This window comes from Malaya genurostris, chromosome 2 (genome assembly GCF_030247185.1).
Source record: "Malaya genurostris strain Urasoe2022 chromosome 2, Malgen_1.1, whole genome shotgun sequence".
Lineage (NCBI taxonomy): Eukaryota > Metazoa > Arthropoda > Insecta > Diptera > Culicidae > Malaya > Malaya genurostris.
Window position 1 is genome coordinate 275104240 of NC_080571.1, and position 20551 is coordinate 275124790.

The 20551-nt window shown below is 37.1% G+C and overlaps 1 protein-coding gene across 1 annotated transcript in view; it reads right to left on the reverse strand.

The window, feature by feature from the left end:
* Window positions 1-20551, reverse strand: part of LOC131430146 (estradiol 17-beta-dehydrogenase 11) — a 92928-nt gene that overhangs the window by 20310 nt on the left and 52067 nt on the right. Inside the window, exon 2 of the mRNA XM_058594867.1 lies at window positions 3357-3474. Coding sequence (XP_058450850.1) covers window positions 3357-3474 — 118 coding nt within the window. The remainder of the gene's footprint in view (window positions 1-3356; window positions 3475-20551) is intronic.

The window sequence follows — 20551 nt, forward strand, 5'->3', positions numbered from 1 at the left end:
ATCTTGGCTCACTGGTGACTGCGGACAACGACACCAGCCGGGAGATCAGGAGGCGCATTATATCCGGAAGTCGTGCCTACTATGGACTCCACAAAACATTGAGATCCAGGAAACTTCACCCCCGCACGAAGTGCACCATGTACAAATCACTGATAAGACCGGTGGTTCTCTACGGGCACGAAACGTGGACAATGCTCGAGGGGGACCTGCAAGCACTCGAAGTCTTCGAAAGGAGGGTGCTGAGAACGATCTTCGGTGGTGTGCAGGAGAATGGAGTGTGGAGGAGAAGAATGAACCATGAACTAGCGCAACTGTACGGTGAGCCAAGTATCCGGAAAGTAGCCCAGGCCGGAAGGGTCCGGTGGGCGGGACATGTCGTGAGAATGCCGGACAACAGCTCCACCAAGTTGGTATTCACCTCTAATCCGGCAGGTACAAGACAAAGAGGAGCGCAGCGTGCACGGTGGCTGGACCAAGTGGAGCGAAACCTGGATAGTATCGGGCGCCGACGTGGTTGGAGGCAAGCAGCCATGGATCGAGTTACATGGAGAAGAATTGTTGATCAGATAATATCTTAAAAGATGTAATATCAGAAATATATATATATATATATATATATATATATATATATATATATATATATATATATATATATATATATATATATATATATATATATATATATATATATATATATATATATATATATATATATATATATATATATATATATATATATATATATATATATATATATATATATATATATATATACTTCCCAATTCAAACTTTGATGGATGGAAAATTATTGGAATTTATTTTGCAATGATAATAAAATGAAAATAAACCGTGTAATAAATGTAATGTAAATATTTTTCAGTGTCGGAAAATAACTTTCGAACTAGCAAAACAACCATGCTCTCGAGCAGGGTTATTTTTGACAACGAATTGAATAACCACTCGACTGCCAGTTTTCATTCAAAAGTTAAAATTATTCGCGAAATGGTTCACAGTTTGATAATAATCCTCACAGGTCTGGGCTTCAACATGCGACAGCTGGCTTGTAAAACCTTTTAAAGTTGTATACTAACAAATATTAAACGAAGTTTTGCTGTACGGAACCACCCGCGATCCCATTTCAACCAGAATATTAGTTGATTTTCTGAATTCGATTGGTTAAAATTTGGTACAACTAATTGATTGTTGTTTTAACTAAACTGTCATTTTTGTTTTTCGATTAGCAGAAACGATTATTATTAATATCATTCAATTCAAACGCGCCATTCAATCGCAGCGCGTTCTGTGTGTTTGAAACCCTTCGCTCCTGTTACTTTTTTAAATTGAATTCATGTCAAAAAGCGTTTTATTGCTAATGCATGAACATCATCATCGGTATCAAACAGCTGGAAGTAAAACAGTCTGCTGGAAGTAAATCAATGATCGAATTTGAAGCATACAATTTTTGTGCATACCTGAAAGATTACGAGATGATCATTCATTAACATTTTCTAATTTGTCACAAAATCTTTTTCAGCTTAAACAAGGTTAACTTTATCACAACACCGCTGTTAGATAAACACTTGTTATCATAAATTTCTCAAATCGAATGAACACAATTTCACCAAACGCTTCAACCATCGATGTTGTTTTCATTGACATTTTGAAGCGACGCGAACAGATTTCAACTAAAAAAGTTGTTGATTTTGCATTGCGATTATTGTTTTGCTTTCAACTGTCTCCGGCATTTGACAGCATTCAAAACAACATATTTTTCAACTACTTGAATATATGCAAATCAAAAACCACATTGGTTGAATCAAAAAGAAATTAGTTAAATCAACCATCGCAAAAATTAAAAACTGCGATATCGCAATTTTATGATCGAAGGATTCTCCGTGTATTTGGCATGTCTGATTTTAATTTTTATATACATTCTCCAGCACTAGACGGAAAGCGCAATATCCGTTGGATCGCTATACTCCTGGTGCTATCGGCACCAGTTATCTTCTACGCCTACCAGACTATCAGAGGGGACGGCTTTGTTGAAAGCAGTTACCACGTGACCTCGATGATGTACTCGCTGGTTACCCTATTCAAAATGACCATCATCCGAGTAACCTATGGTGATGCCAAAACACTGATGGACTACTTCAACACGCACGTTTTCCATCGGGACGATCTCTACTGCTACAAACTACGCCGGAAGACGTACTTCATCACGTGGAAAATCTTTTTCGCTACCGGTTCCTACATTTTGCTGATCACACTTGCCTACCTCGGAACGACTCGGCCGACCAGTAGATACATTGGGGTGGACGAGGGTGAGGTGACCTGGTATCACTGGGTACTCGTCCTGCTCATTGCACTTTGCTCCATGCTGCAGGACTGCATCTATTTGAGTTCCATTTTGATAGTATCGTTTTTAATGCATTGGTTCCAAACGGAGCTGGAGATAGTGTCCACGTCTTTTTCGATGGTATTTCACGACAAACCACCGAACGCCCTGCGAAAAGCCAGCGTTCATCAGCGGATTTTGCTACAACGGGAAGAAATTCGATGGACCGGAATCGAGCGCAGAATCGTATACTCCATCAGCCGACATGGCGAGATTGTTCAGTGAGTATCGATTATTTTCTGTCTGTCAGTAAATGAGAAAAGACTCATTCATATTTTTTCAGACTTGTACAGTTGCTTCGAAAAATTTCCGAACCGATTTTTTTCGGACTTGGTTTCTACATTGTGACCTCGATTTCTACTCTTATTTTCACGTTAAACATTGATAAATTTTCAAACTTTCTTGCTGTTATCCACGCGCTATCGGTGATTGCAGAATTTTACTACTACGCTCATTTGGTGGACGATTTGGATGAGAAGGTAGGGCGGGGCAACATAATTTCCATTGATGCTAAATACATTCAATTTCAGAACCACATGGTCGCCAATGTGATTTACAAGCAGAACTGGCCGTTGCAGTTGAAGCATGTGTCGCGGTTCGAGAAACACTACAAAAACGTCAAAAGTATGATACTGATAGTGATCATGCACTCGCAGCGTCCCTTCCGGTTCACCTGTGGCGGGATGTACAAAATGACAGTACCGGTGTTCACCACCATGATCGAAACTATTTATTTTGCCGTCACCTTTATGCAACGGGAAATAAACGTTCAACGATGATTGACTAATATTTGCACAGAGATTTGTTTCAGCAAAAAAAATTATAGGTTCAAACCAACCCAGTCGAAATTTATTTACTGATACATTTTGAATAAATTAGCATCTGATTCTTTGGCCCGAAACCGGCGAAAAAGCAGTTTAAGGGGCTTTGCAAATAAAAAAAAGGTAAAAACAACACTCACCTTCCTTGTTTATGTCCCAAATCACGACTCGCGTCCTAAGCCGGGCAAAATTCATCGCTAGATGACGCCCGACACCACCGCCTCCGCCGGTTATTAGTACCACTTGACCGGACACATCCTGGAAGAATAAGTGAGAGACATTAATAACACGAAACAACCATTTACCATATCTGACTTAAAACTGCTAAATGAATGCCGAAAAGCTTCTGTCTCGTGTTATGACGAGTGATGAATTCATCTCCAAACAGCCATCAGTCAACGTTCAAAACTATAAACAGACACGTTGAAAACATTGTCGCCATTCGACACTCGTCCAGTGTGAGATTTTACTGTCAGTAACTCAGTACAGGTTGGCTTCAAACAATTCGGAATTTGTTTTCGCTAGTATGTACGTGTATGAATATCTCTGTTAAAGGCAATGGTGAATAAAAGAATTGTAAATTTTAAGCACCGCGCTAATTTCGTTCCAAAAGTTTCGTTTCATCGCTATATGGATTGGAAGAAATTCGGCAAAGTTGAATCGAGCTTGGCACTACTAATTAGCATATTTTTTCATCAATGGACGACTCTGCGTGTGGTTCACTAATGCGGTTCGATATCACCGAGGAAACCTGAACAAAATCGCTTCTAGCCGAAGGTCACAATCATCAATTTGTTGTCCTAAAGGATACGTCGAGACATCGATCTGTTGGCCAAGATAGTGCTGTTGAAATTTTTATTGATTATTCAGAAATATAAACTTCCGCATGGTGTCCGTGCTTGATTTGAATTTTACATCTCTGGGGATCGAAAAAAATGTTAATTTTTGAAGAATTTGAAGAGGTTTTCGTGTGTTGGTTGGTATCATAAAGAAGTCATGTAATTTGTCTCGGTATCTGCACAGATTGACAACCGCAACACTTGATTTCCATTATCAGTTTGAGCGTTAACGAATCTGGTGTCTGGTTTACTATATGGACTAATCTGACTTCACAAGATTCCTTCGATCAATATTGAGGCGTTTCTAATGTCACGTCTGTTTGTGTGTGATTGTTAGAAGGCGATATTTTTTACTTATTCAACAGAGCTCGATTCTCAATTTATGCAAAATAAAATCAATAAAATCCAATATTAGTTCGTTTAGTTCAGAGGGCACAATTCGTTATTGTCTCTTATCGGATTATAATTCTAGGGCTACCACCTCATGGTATGCATCCCTTACCCGGTAGCAATTTTATCTGATGGAGAAAAAAATCTGCAAGTTAATGTATTTAACGGATCAGGGTCATGTCGCTGAAAGCCATTTCGCCGAAAGTCATTTCGCCGAAAGGGTCATTTCACCGAATGTCATTTCGACGAATGGGCCACTTCGCCGAATGTCATTTCGCCGAAAGGGTCATTTCGCCGATTCCTGCAATTATCTTAAAATCGTAATGGAAATCGATTTAAAATAAAGATAAATTAAAGATGATAACGTTAACGCCCGTTTTGTTGACCTACAATTGTACTTCTTGAATAAAGATTGATTCATGAACCTCAGAACGGAGTTCCCAAAGAAACTTTTTGACTACTAATCATCAAAGCAATTCCATAGGTATCTACCAAGCAAATGTATGTGGTATTTTCCGTTTACTAAATAAAAAAATATCTAATGCGGCTTTGCCACATTGATTTGATTCGTGTGCTGTCCGACCTCGCTACCGCTCGTTCGGACCTAACTACAGCAAAGAAACCTAGCTTTGAGTAGACCGGGCAAACGAGGCGGTTACAGGTATGTATGCAAGAGGCCGCCGCTTCCGACGGAGGGACGGCGGCTTCATGCCGCCGAGCCATCTTGGCTTCGGTTATGTGGCTTCGCCACATCAGTTATACAGGAGGCATAATAACACAAAAAATAATTTGATGTATTCGAAATTACCCTTTCGGCGAAATGACCCTTTCAGCGAAATGACCTATTCGGCGAAACGACTTTCGGCGAAATGGCATTCGGTGAAACGACTTTCGGCGAAATGGCTTTCGGCGCAATGACCCGCTCCCGTATTTAACTATCTATGGATCAAATCACCGGAATTGCGTAAAAGATGCGTATGATTTTATGTGGCAAATTCTGTTCTTAGTGACATATTCATCCGATGGGTAATGTACTTTTATTTTTGGACTATTTTTGACAACGAATTGAATAACATCTCGACAGCCAAGTTATGATCAAAAGTTGAAATTTTTCGCGAAATGGTTCACAGCCTACACTGATAAAAATTTGCACGATCGATTCATATGTAAACACTAGAGATGGTCGGGTATCGGGTATTTTACCCGAAACCCGACCCGTACCCGTACCCGACGGGTTTTTGGTCGGGTACGGGTAAAATTTTTTATTTTCAATCGGGTACGGGTCGGGTACGGGTAAAAAATTTTACTGCTCACTCGGGTACGGGTCGGGTACGGGTAAAAAAATTTACCGCTCACTCGGGTACGGGTCGGGTACGGGTAAATTTTTTTTTCGGATCGATTACCCGACCATTTGTACTTCACATAAATATGTTTACACGTTGACGAGATTTTTTCATTGCAAAACAGTTCTTCCGAAAAATAATCAATTTGATTCAAGGGGTTTTGACATTCGCGCCTAGGACCAGACCTGTCAACTGGCATCTTTTTCCAGAAAAATTCATTTTTTGCTTCATGAAAAGTTATGTGAATATTTCCCGCCCTACTTTGTTTATAACATATTTATTAAGACACACTGCCTTAGCTCTATGATGTTGCGGTCGGAATCTACTTTTCACGTAGGTTTTAATGGACTGCCATTTTAAAGCTGTTTAATGCACAATCCAGTAAAAATTATTTGATTTATATACTGCCCATACTCGCATATCAGTCTCATATCGATTTTCGCCAATTTTGAGTTAGCTTGAGGAATGGAGTCTTTCCTCAATATACTCTCAGAAATTGCAATGAGTTGAGAGTTTGTTCAGTAAAATATAAAAAAATATCAACTCATTTCTGTGTCCCATATGCTAAAGTACCCGCATATCAGTCCCATTCAGTGCAAAATTTCAATAATTTCATTTGTTGCAATATTGGAACACCAAAGGTGTATTACCGATATTTCATGTAATAATACCAAGATTTAGCATTAGGGAGCAAAGCAAAGTCTTGGCATTACATTCCTTTCGTGGAATTTGGCCTTTCTGTTTCAACAGACTTCGCAGCCGATTCTTAGCGTACAGAATCATTGCATGGCTAGTACTATGAATGACACTAAGAATCCTTCCAGGTCGGGGCTCGAACATACGACAGCTGGCTTGTAAGACCAGCGTCCTATGCATTGAACCGCCAACCCGGGACCAGCAATAGGGTGCACAATAAATAAAAAAAATTCGGAAATAAACTTTTGATCGTCTTTTTCTCAACATGCCGATTTCCCATATGGGACTGATATGCAAGTATGGGCAGTATATAAAATGTAGTGTAGTACTCATATCAGGCCCGTATCCAGGATTTCATTTCGGGAGGGGCCCAAAGATTAAAAAATAATGTTACTGAAGATTGCTCATGTACCTAATTCTCGGTGTACCTTTTACGGCTGTTTTTAACATACTTACACTTTTAACTATTCCACTGGAACTGATATTGTATTACATTTCATTACCTTTACTGTCTTGTTATTTCTGTAACACATGTCTGAGACATTCTTAATAATTATATGTTTTTGATTTCGGGAGGGGCCAGGGCCCCTCGGGCCCCCCCCTCTGGGTACGTGACTGACTCATATCACATTCAGATACCAGAAAACTTTTATTTTAAATATTGATTTTCAAAATTTTCCTGAAAATCATTGGGATTCTTACCATAGAAGTTCTTATTATTCTGCACTTCTGGGTGGTGTCACCTCACTTTAAATGTCACCGATTGATGGCACAGCAAGTTGGGCTATATTGCTAGTTAATTTTCGTTTCTTTTCACTGGACTACAAGTGAAAATCTCGATGCGTGACAACGTGGAGTCGCAAAAGTAAGGGCGAAAATCTTTTCTCGTGAAATACTCAAATTTTCACCGTGTTCATTCGTTGAGGTTCCACCGGTTCAATGGCTGTAAAAACCACCAGCTACCGATAACATCGTGGGTGTGGGTTTGTGAGGCTTATAAAACGGGCATAGTTGACAGATTAATTTAAATCAAAATCATAATTCATTTTGCTTTGTAGTAAAAAATTGTAGCCAAAAAAATTTCCTTCGAATGTTCAAACTACTTACACTTGAAGGACTCACTGTTCACCATGTTCAAAATTGAATTTTTCACACCGGGAATACACGTACGTTGTTTGATTCTTTGGTCAATTCACGTAAACGAACTGATAACACACTATTTATTTTAGGGGATGTTCGCATAACATTCATTTTCATCACGTATTATATTCAATTTGACATTTGGAACTATTTTACGTGATTTTTCCGTGTGAATTTTTATTTGTGTGTCAAGATAATGAGCACGCTTACTTATAGTTCTAAAGAATTGGATCAAAAGTCGCACTGTTTCGTAAAAACCATACCTACCCAAAATTGAGTACAACGGGTATTACGACATATTGGGTAAATATGCTTCTCGAAAAATTTGAGTAGATATTACTCGCTTTTGTTGATATTTGTAAATGAAAATAAAGTACCAAAGACATTGGAAATCTACAGGGTCCGCCATCTAACATTTATTTTTGAACTAGCGGTTATTTCGACATTGGTAACCTAAATGTCACTTCTGATTTGACAGAAACTTAGTTGTATCCTTCCGCTGAACGAAAATGGTTGTGTGTACGCTTGAGGACCGCGTGAAAATAGTGCAGTCTTACTTCCAAAATTATGGTAATGTTGCGGAATATGTGCAAAAAATCATCTTCTCGGATGAGGCACATTTTCATCTCGGCGGGTATGTTAATAAGCAAAATTTTCGCATCTGGTGACGGAAAACCCGCACGTCATCATTAAGAAGCCGATCTCAGAGAGTGACGGTTTGGTGCGGATTTTTGTCTGGCGGCATCATTGGGCCTTTTTTCTTAGAAAATGAGGCAGGAGCCGCCGCCACGGTCAATGACGAGCGGTACCGCGTCATCATTAGCGATTGGTTCTTGCCGTTACTTGAAGAGGAAGACTTGGACACCTTTTGATTCCAACAAGACGGCGCCCCGTGCCACACAGCCAACGCTACGATCGATCATCTGTGCACAGTCTTCGAAGATCGAATTATCAGTCGAAATTCGGATGTCGTTTGGTCGCCTCGGAGCTGTGATTTGACACCGTTAGACTATTATCTTTGAGCGGCTGTCAAAGATAAGTGTTATGTGGACAAGCCAGAGACAAATCAAGCCTTGAAGGACAACATTCGTGCAGCCATAGCTGAAATAAAGCTGCATACAATCGAAAATGTATTAAAAAGCTGGACCGAGGCAGCCATTTGAATGAAATTATATTCCACAATTACCCGGAAGGATTGTAATTTAATATGAAAAAATAAATTTTGAATTCGGATGAACCGTTTGTTTTTTTATGCATGTTTAAAAAAAAGTTACATTACATTATTCATGCTTCACAGTGTATTTATATGTTTAAAAATAAACAAGCATTTTAATGTATTTTTCTTACCAACTAGAGCCTGATACGGCTCGATATCTAAAACACTTTATTTTTTCCATACTGAATTTTGGTAAAATTTTTACTACTCATTCGGGTCGGGTACGGGTACAGGTAATTTTTAATCGGGTACGGGTCGGGTACGGGTAAAATTTTTTATTTTTTTCCGGGTACGGGTCGGGTACGGGTAATTTTTATTTATTATTGATCGGGTACGGGTCGGGTACGGGTAATTTTTTAAATTTTCAATCGGGTACGGGTCGGGTACGGGTAATTTTTTTTGCTGATCACTCGGGTACGGGTCGGGTTCGGGTATAAGAATTTCTATACCCGACCATCTCTAGTAAACACCACTTCAATTTAATATGCTTTTTCATACCAATACATAATCAAAGCGATTTTTTGCAAGATTTCATGTGCAAATTCACTAGGATGAGAGATTAGATGATTTTTCATTTTGCTTAGATGTGTTTTTTCCTTTGGATGTGATGTGTTTTGCTATTGAATCGAACTACATGTGTTAAACACTTCATTTTCTAGTGGGAATGAGTACAGAACAAATGTATGTGCATTTCATACAAACATGATTTCCACTAAATATCAACAGTTTTTACACTCATTTTATGAGTTAAGTGTTTATTTTCATGAGTTCTACAAGCAGTGATAGATCGAATGCTTTGCACATGATACTAGCGGGCAGATTATTTTTAGTGTAAGAATTCTTATCTTCATCCGATGGGCAGTGATGACATTTCACTAGAGTAGTACACCATTGTCTAAGTTTCATTCCTACACTGCGGATGCATTCGGTGGACACCACGCAAAAAAGGAAAGCGCACTTCTTTTCAGTGTCTATTGAATAGGCACGAATCGTTCTGACTGCTCTCGCCTAAATACACCCAAGTGATCACTGGCGCGTGATGGTGAGCGAACACCTCTGTGAACTTCAATTAACAGAGAGTAGATCTGGCTTTGCTATTAAAGTCATGCAAAGAAACACGAAAATTCAACGATAAATTGTTATTTTTGTTGCTGATTTTGGCGTGGCGAAATTTAAGTTTCAGGAAGGCTTTGAGCCCCTAAAACCCCTCATTGTATAGGCGCCTGCCTCCGATAATCATAATATTTTTTAAGAAAATTAAACTGAATTTAAACCATGCAGACAAACACGTCAAGGAATTATGTGGAGCGTCTGCGGGACGTTACCACAATTGAACCTGACTGTTAATCAAACAACGTAGCGACCGTACAAAGTTGAATATATGAGGAAGATCCATCAAAATACACTGAGGTCTTTTTTTATGCGGTTTTTGTTACGCGACTTTTTTATGCGAATTTTCAGAGTTATGCGGTTTTTTTAATGCGAAGTTTCAGAGTTATGAGGTTTTTTATGCGAATTTTCAGAGCTATGCAGTTTTTTTATGCGAATTTTCAGAGTTATGCGGTTTTCCTTCTGCGGTCTTTTTTATGCGAAGTTTCAGAGTTATGCGGTTTTTTTTATGCGGAGTTTTAGAGTTATGCGGTTTTTTATGCGAATTTTCAGAGTTATGCGTTTTTTTTATGCGGTACGTAAATTCGCATAAAAAAAAGACTTCAGTGTAGGTTGTTTTCTGAATGGTGATTCATTAAACTTGGCCAAACAATTTTCCCGGAGAGACAAAGTAGTGGGACTTCAAGTTCTGTTTCTTTGGAAAATATTTTTGCAAAATGACTGATTCTAATTTTAGACTGTTTTTTAACTGGGATCTGATGAAAAAAATAACCCAAAGCCCTTCGGCTATATAAAAGTGAAACTATCCGATTCAATCGAACATCGTTTTATTCACCCTATTACTGTTTAGATCTAACAAAATTTTTGAATTTAGATGAGACTAGAGATTGTTAACGTAGTTTTTACTGAAAAAGCTAGAAAGTTTCTTCCGAAGGTATTTAAACGTCTTTTAAATCATTCCGAATCATGAATGAAGGCAGTTTGGCATGTGATAAGTTATTGTGGCTGTGACAATAGCTGTGCGCATTCAAGTTTGTATTATAATAAATTTGGTTGTACTGTATGATGGTGATTCAATTGAAAGGGCTTCAGATCCGACAAAAAAGTTTTGAATTTTTTGTGAATCCGACATACGGTTCTCGAGTTATATGGACCCTGAAAATTCCTTAAATTTATTCAAGAAATACGAAGAGGGAGAATACGGGCCCGGGAGAATTGCAATATTACGGGCGCTATACATGAGAATAAACCTTCCGTGTATTTCTCACACCAAAACGCCACTCTTACGACAAGGCTCGTCAGGTACGTTTTTTCTTTTCGGATTTGACTGAGCGTGTAGGGTCCACTAGGAGATTGATAGTACATACTATCTTTCTCCGGACAGTACCAGCCTAGATGCTGTGCGGAATCCAGCGTAAAAAAATGATCCAAGAATAGATCCACTAGGTTCCTGCTTCCATGTCGTAAAAGGCTACAATTGCAGGAGTTTATTTTTCTTTTCATTTATCAGGTATTTTCAACGTTTCACTTCTGATTACTCTATTTTACTAAATTATCTCTCCATTCAACTTATCAATTTGCGACTAGCTTCGAAAAAAGTTTTATTTGGTATGTTTCCTTCTTCCATATGCTTGTATTTTAATATTATAAATTGAATGAAAAAAAATCAATTGTTGCACAAATCCGTTAATATCGCAAGATTAATAGCAGTGATAACATATATCGGTATTTTGAATACATAGTTCAAAAATACTTGTTTGTTTGATAAATTAATATTTTTTCTCGGTAGCCGGCTGCCCAGATCAACCAATTAATAATTTTAATGAATAATTAAAATAATAAAGAGAAAATAATGAACAATCAAGTCGCGCGTGAAATCTGTTGACCTTTGTTTGGTGATTCAAAATGATTTTATAACATTTTTTAGAATATATCACTACAATGAACCACCGGTTTTGTCTAAATCCTATGCACGCGTTTATTCTGTAGCAGTTTGTAGCAATTCCATTTAGAGAAAATAGGGAAGTTTTTATTAGTTACGCGATAGTATTTCAAATTTTCCTTCATTTTTCACGAATAAAAATTGTGAATCAAGACTTCCCGGTTTGTTCCAACATGACAATACTGCAGCTAGTTATAGTTTATTCAGTCGAAAACTGCATCGAAAAAAGAAGAAAGATAAGTTTTCTTCTGTTCACAACATAGTTTTGGATTTAGAAAATAAGATCCATCACAGTTTGCGTAGAATACTCGTAGTGGGTGGTTGCTTTTCTATGTAGCTCTTTGTTGTTTTCGCTCGGGCTACGCCGTCCGGAATACTATATTTATTTGGTTTTTGTTTTCAGAGTGTACAAAGTTTTGCAGTAGTGTGCCATCTAGTTTAGTGTAGCTAATATCCGTAGAAATATTATATTATATATATTATTTTTACTATAATCAACTGTCGATTTAAGTTAAAAAAAATGGTATCAATAACGACTTTAGTTACATTCAACATTTTTAATTAGTTGTGATCACTAAAACTAATACTAAAATCAACAAATATTATTGCTAAAATCAACTAATAATATCAATTGGACTCAACAGAAATATTTTTGAATTTAGGAACACCTTCTGTTGAATGCATATTTGTTGAAAACAATATTTTATTTTGCTAAGTCAACTAAAAAATTAGTTGAGTGAAAATGGAGTGTGTCTTGTCTTAGAAATGACAGCACGTTGAATTGGTGAATTTAATTGAAAAATTTGCCATTTCAACTATGGTTCTAGAATTTTTAAAGGAATAAAAGTTAACAAATCCAAATTAGCAATATAAAAAATTTTTTAGTTGTCCTAAAAATAACTAACTAAATTCAGTAAATCAACAATTATTTTTCCCAAAATGCTGATTTTGGTCTTTGCGACAGAAAAACTAAAAATCGCTCCAAGAGCCTTAAAGCAGCTCTCCCTGCATTGGAGGAAAAATTAGAAAAACAAGTGGCAGACATAATAATTGATCGTCACTTCATGCTAACAAACTTTTTTTGTGGATGATTAATTGAACTGATGTTGAAACGTTGGGAATCTGTAAGGTCAAGATTTATATTATTTTTTACACTCGGATATTTTTTGCTGTCGTTCATCTCAGTTTGGTAGCAATGTTCATTGGCTTTTGGCTATTTATTTTAAGCCAATGATTATGATCTTTGGACAGTACATCATAGTTGTGTGTTTAGATGTTTGACATTCCGAAGCGGATGACAAAAGATACTGAATTCGCCACTGAGTTACACTTAGATACAACTTTTAAAAGGTTTATTTCGAACCGACAAGACATCTCACAAGTAAATTGAAGATCATTTTTGTCATGTTATGCGGCTTTTACATGGCAATACATGTAGTTAAAATGTGTTAACGAAGGGCCGGTTTTTAATCGCAACTGAAGCAACTTCAAGCAAAGCTTATAAATATTTCTAAAAACAAATTATATTAATAATTATTAATTTATATTTACAAATAAGTTCTTCAATTTTACGTTTGAAAAACTTTCCGGAAGTCTTTCAAATTTTGATTATCACATCATCCATACACTGTGTTTTTTCTAATATTGGGATTTAAATAATCCATATATTTTCTTCAACTAATCGTTTCATATTATTTTGAAACGTTCTGATATTATTGTTGAACTATGGTATTTTATTTTCCGAATTGGTTACCTGCTTTAAGTTCTTAAAACACGAAGATAGCAAGCTGTCAAATGTGTAGTGCAACCCAATAAAAATGAGCATCATTAGCATTGTAAATATGTTACCGCTACTGCGCAAATCTCTGGCGCTATCTTTGATGATGTTATTCGTCTCATAATTCAAACCGATGCATCACCAAAGAAAAAAATTTTTGATAACTGCAGCAGATATGCGATAGTTTGGAGAGCTGAGCTAACTGAGTTATTGAGAACACGTTCATGCATCAATAAATTTAATATGATCTTTTTTACGTCGTTATACTTTTTTTTAAATGAGTCGCACAATGTGATTTATAAGAAAAATATTATTATTTTGTTATCATGGTTTTTCGCAACACGTAAAACTTTGAATGCAGCAAACAACCTTCTTGTGGCATTAGAAAAATTGGAGTGTGCCAGTTACTAACTACAAGATGATATAAAGTTATTTTCATCTGTACCACCTCTGATCATGACATGATTGGACATTCCATTTCACATGTTTTCGACGAGGCCAATTATAACTCATGTGACGGTGGTTTGAAATTAGTTTAAATTCGAACGTATAATTTCGCCCCAAGGCATGTCACTTTCAACTAAAACAAATAACTCTATTGACGCAGACGGCGACAAACATTCCGACACAAACGATATTTTATGACCCTGACCGAACATAACACTGCTGATTGAATAGCACTCATTTCTAATGTGGTATCTCATACCTGTCATCGAACCTACAGTAACTATAAGCATCGAAAATTTTCAAAAAAGCGTTAAACTCGTTGAGCGTTAAACTATGTTTTCGTATCATTGCAGTTAATTCACACTTCATACATAACTAAACCGACGACTAAACATTAAGAAATCATTTCAAAATAAAACATCAGAATGGAGATGCCACTAACGCTTTCCGCAAGCATGCATGTATATTTCAATTAACATTAGGGTGGCTCAAACAGCATGGTAAAATCAGAATCGACTTGTTCATACATTCATGTTGTTCATGTTTTTGCATACATTCCTTCCAAAATGATGTCCAAGACGAAGTTGTAGGAATATTTTCAAGCACTCTAATAAAATATGCTCTGCAAAATAGTCAAAGTAATCGACTAAGAAGTGGAGAACTAATTAGGAAACTAACCGAAAGAATAAAATATGAAAACCAAACGTTTTTCAATTTCTTCCAGTATTTTCATTTCTTTTTCAGATTTGTTAAAAAAAATCATCGAAATTTGTGATTTTTTATGGGACAATGAAATGACATAAAAACTTCCAGTTTGTTTGTCAAATTTATGCAATATACGTAGAAATGTGGAATGAGCGATAGTTACCATTTCAAAATTTGGGGAATTCTCTATAACTTGTATCTGATTCTAAGAAATTTGCCAAAAAATTAACAAAAAAGCAAAGCCTACATTACATTCCTGTAGTGGAATTTGACCTTCTGTTTCAACGGACTTCGCAGCCGATTCAGAGTGTACAGAACCATTGCATGGCTGGTGCTACGATTCTACTGACACTACGAATCCTTCCAGGTCGGGACTCGAACATACGACAACTGGTTTGTAAGACCAGTGCCTTATGCATTAAACCGCCAACCCGGGACAAAAAAAAAATTAACAAATGATAGACATTTATAAAACCCTGACTTTTTTGTTCTGACATTGTTTGAACATTATAGTTTCATATGTGTTTATGCTCATTTTAGGTTTAAGTCAAACTCGTATCCGTATTGTATTTACAGTACAGTACAGTACAGTTTTACCCTCAAATGTTCTTCATTTTCATTTGTGCAGTATTTTCCCATTGAAATGTACTGTATTTTTCACATCAAAACGTAAATACAGTGATTAATTCATCTAGTTTCGTTTTGCCACAATACAAAATGTCAGAAAGAACAGTGGCAACACGTAGCGAATATAAATACATGCAAACAATAAATAGATTAGTCTCTTTCTCATGCTTTCATCATGGTCACGTCAATTTGTCTAAATTTAGAAAAAAATGTCTCCACCAAAAAGTAAGGATACATTAAACCAAAATCATCATCAAAATTATTCGTTAAAAAAAGTGAAGTGCAAAAATGTTTGATGGTTAATTCATGCTTTTTATTTGTTTTTATTGAACTGAAAAATGCCTTAAAAGTGGAATTTAAAAAAAACTTTTGAGATTGTGAAAATAAATCATCTGATGTTTATGTGCTTTTGTTTTTTATTCGCTATTGTTATATAAAATGCGTACTGCGAAATGTACTTTTTTTCAAAGTCGGTACTGTATTTTCTTGATTTTTACTCCAAATGTCATGTTTTTCGCCAAAATATATACGAGCGTTAGGTATAAGTTATACAGAAAAGGTAAATTTAGAATGGGTTGAATCGGATCAATAGATCAAGAACTGTGCTTGAAACTCGAATAAAGAATATGGTAAACGGGAGGAGTCATTTCGAATTTTATTCATTTATTTATTTATGGAGCAAGGGAAAAGCCCGATGGAGATGAAATTTCGTAATCTCTCTCTCCAGCAGGCATAAAACCTTCTCATTATTTGTATCAACAGATTACAATGCTCCCACAGATACAATTGGACTTATGACTAACAATTGAAACTAACAATTAAACCTAATCCTATAATCCTATAACTAATTGATGACGCCAAGCCTTACATGGCAGTAATAATACTCTTGTTTAAAAAGTGAGTGAGAAGAAAACAGTGGGAATAGTATACAAGGGTTGGCGGAGAAGGTGGTAGACGAGCGTGGGCTAGCAACTGTGTTAGAATCGGCATGAAGATCTAATTAGTGGCCAAAAAGATGGTGGAAGGCAGAGAAAACGACGGGTTTAGAATCAGCATGTAGATCTAATTAGCGATCGAAGAATGCATGGTGGAAGACAGAGAGAAAGAAGAGAAGACGACCGGGTTCATTTCGGCGAGCAAATTTAGTTAGTTTCCAATGGAGAAGGGTGGAGAGGAGTGGGGGTTGAACGAAAATACAATAATGTATATATATGCATGTATGTGGAGCAGGGCAAAGCCCAATGGAGTTGAGAGTTTTTAAACCTCTGCCTCCAGTAGGCATAAAACCTCCTCATCTTTGTACCAATCTTTGATTCTAAAACTAACATGATAAGTGACTAAGAAACAATCATTTGATTACATTTCGAGATACATGAAATTCGAAGACATTTTATAAGTTAACGAATAAACGACACATACTAGTAAATGGTTCATTGAATCCATAGTTTGTTCTGGCGGAAGGTAATCTTAAAAAGGGGTGATAACGCAGACTACGACGATGAATGTCGAAATTAATTAATTGTAAGAGTTCGGGACAATCGATACGTGATTGTAACAAATCGGCTTTTGAGACATTCCTACGAACAGATAATAGATCCAAGCCTATAAGTTTACAGCGATCTTCGTAACTAGGTAGATTTGCAGGGTCGTTCCATGGTAGATTGCGTAGAGCAAACCGAACAAATTTTCGCTGGATAGCTTCGACGCGCTCATCGTCGATTTGATAGTAAGGTGACCAAATAATAGCGCCATATTCAAGCGTCGAACGGACTAGTGCACAATATAATGCCTTAAGGCAGTGTACATTGACAAAGTTTTTGGTTACGCGAAAAATAAATAATAGCAGCTTTGAAGCCTTGGAAGTTATATAATCAATGTGGTTTTTGAAGTTTAACTTGGCATCAAGAATAATTCCTAAGTCCTTTACAAATTATTCGCGTATCAGCACTTTTCCCGTAATGTTGTATTCGTATCTTATAAACGAGTGTTTGCGAGAGAAGGAAATAACAGAGCATTTTGAGGCGTTCAATGCCATTCTGTTTATTTGACACCAATTGGCGAATGAATCAAGCTGTGATTATAGAAATATTGTGTCTTCTTGAGATTTAACCTGGTGATATAGCTTGAAATCGTCAGCAAAGGGCAGCTTACAGCATTTCAGCAAAAATTGAGATCATTAAGGTATAGTAAAAATATAAATGGTCCCAAATGACTGCCCTGGGGTACTCCAGAGCTAACGGCGAAGGGTGTCGTCGAGCAGTTTCCAATTTTTACAGACATTTTGCGGCCAGTTAAATATGAATGGAGCCAGTTCAGTAAGGATCCATTGAAACCAAGCCTATCGAGCTTAGCTACTATAATTTAATGATTTATTTTGTCGAAGGCTGCGGAGAAATCTGTATAGATTGCGTCAACTTGGAGACGTGCTTCAAAAGAACGGATGATAAAGATGTGTAGGAGAGTAAATTCGTTGAAGTTGAACGATTGGACATAAAACCATGCTGAGTTTCAGAGATGTAGTTACTGCAATTGTGAGTGATAAAATCCAGGACAATAATTTCGAGTAACTTGGAAACTGCGCATAATGCCGCAATCCCACGATAATTGGAAGCGTCAGACTTATTTCCTTTCTTGAATACTGGAAAAATATATGAACTCTTCCAAACGTTCCTAAGGTGAGTGATGAGTTGAATAGCAGTGAGAGTGGGACTAAAAGGCTTCACGAACACTTTTTTAGCACTATTGAAGGAATACCATCTGGTCCAGCGTTCGAAGATGACTTCAGCTTGACGCACGCTAACTCAATCATAGAAGTCGATATGATAGGGTGAGGGCCGATAGGAGAGCGGCGCGGAACATTGTTGATGGCTTCAGAGATTTGATGATTAGATAGAGTTTCGTCGGAGAAAACACTGCTGAAGTGTTTCCGGAAGAGATTGCATATATCATGTTGCGTTGATGATTGGACATCTCCTAGAAAAATGTGAGTTGGTAGTCCTGACTCTTTCCTCTGTTCGTTTACGTGATTCCAGAAGCTTTCCGGGTTGTTTCTTAAATTGTTTTGAACGCGAAGCAAATGATTATTATATAATATTTTGTTCAGTCGTTTGTAGCGGTTATTGAGGTGCAGATAATAAGATCGCAGCTGGTATGAGGGACGATTCGTAAACTTTTTCAAAGCCGATCGCTTGGCTCGTTTATAGCGTTTTAAAGTTTTGTTTGACCATGGAGGGTGCACCGGTGCGCGTAGTACTTTCTTGGGTACGAATTGTTCAGTAGAATAGGATAATATATGAGACCATAACATGGCAACGGAATTGCAATCACATCTAGAAAATAATCTCCCCCAGTTCAACGAGAGTAAGAACTGGTTCATAGCATCATAAATCCCATTTTTGCAAACGTAATAAGTAGAATCTGCAACTACTTTGAAGGCAGTGGGTGTATATTCAGGTATCGTGATCAAGAGTGGAGGATTTGGCACGATACAAATATAAAATATAAGTAATAATAATAAAATTTGACAATCGAAATTGGTAGTTATTATGTTATTTCATTATCCCACAAACTATTCTCCATTTTAGATGTATTTTGATCAAATCTGAAAAATCTCCCTTTAAGGCCAGGTTTCTCCGAAACACAAGTTTTTTTTCTAGATTCCGCTTATTGTTTAAGCAATATTTCCAAATTGAACTTTTTACTGACAAAAGTACATATTTTAATATTCATAGAGAACATTTATCTTTTTTGATTAAAAGCAATGAATATTTTTGGTTGTAGTTCCGACCATAGAGAGACATCTAAAATGCCGTTTGTTTCATGTTGATACGTGCAATAGTTTTGAAATACGACTGACATCCAGTTGAAAACATGGTTTAGAGAAAACGCAGATCAAAATATTTTCTCGATGCCGATCGTGCATGGGCTCGCACCGTCCCCTCATTTTTCTACCAACTTCTCGATCGCGCATGTTTTCGGGACTAATTGTTTATCATTTCAAAGTGTATTTTATAGCAATTCACGGGAATTTATTTCGGTTTTTTGAAAATTGTTCGGTGGAACCAGGCTTTTAATTTGTTACTATGTGATGTATGTGATGTCTGATCACTTGTTACCAATTCCTGGAATTGATTCTGAACTGTCAAACTGCACTCATTAGCTGGGTTTTCTCTGCTGAGGTTTGCGCAAACACTTTCTACGTATCGAATTCAGGAAACTACTACAGATTGAAGAAGATTGCAGTAAAAACACAAATTGACAGCCAATAAAAAATCAAGCTTCCCAAAATCTTGGGTATTCAATATCTAGCAATAAGGCCATGGAAAATTAAAATACAACTCAAAATTTCCAGCGATTTCTGGAACATCCGGAATTGCTTTTGCTTATATTTTGTAGCCAAAAATTACAACTATGCAATTCACAGGCAGGAACAGCAGGCAGACCCGAATATAAAGCAATTGCAAACTTATATCAAATTTATTTTGCAAGCTCCGAGTGTAATTTGCACTCGGCTACCAAGTGCCACTGTATGATTTTTTTTTGTATCAATCTTTCATTGAGCAAATAAAGACTGTCCCAGAAAGTATGGACGCAACCAAAAACCGCTGTCATTTCACAATGGTTCAGAATCTGTCAATGGTTATGGCTGCGTCCTGTTGTTTACACTCTTCTCTAACCACTTGTGCAGTTGTTTATTCGTTTTCATTAGTTTGTTTCGAAATGCGTGGACTTTCAGCAGAACAATGTCGAAAAATTGTGTACAAATGGTGCACAGAACGCGGACTGTCACTGAGAAAGATAGCAAAAATGGAAGGAGTAAGTGAAAAAGCCGTGCGAAATGCAACCAGGAAGTTCGATGAGGATAACACCTTTAAGGATCAACCAAAAACGGGTCGAAAAAAAGGTCCTGCCAACCCTCAGTTGGATAAACGTATACTGAAGGCGTTCGAGCAAAAGAAGGAGGTTTCAGTTCGGGATGTGGCCAAAAAAGTGGGCACTTCGAAGTCAAGCGTTCTTCGTGCTAAAGAACGTTTGAATCTTCGAACCTATATGAAGCAGAAACAACCAAAACGTAGTCCGAAACAAGAAGCATCGATCAGGCCG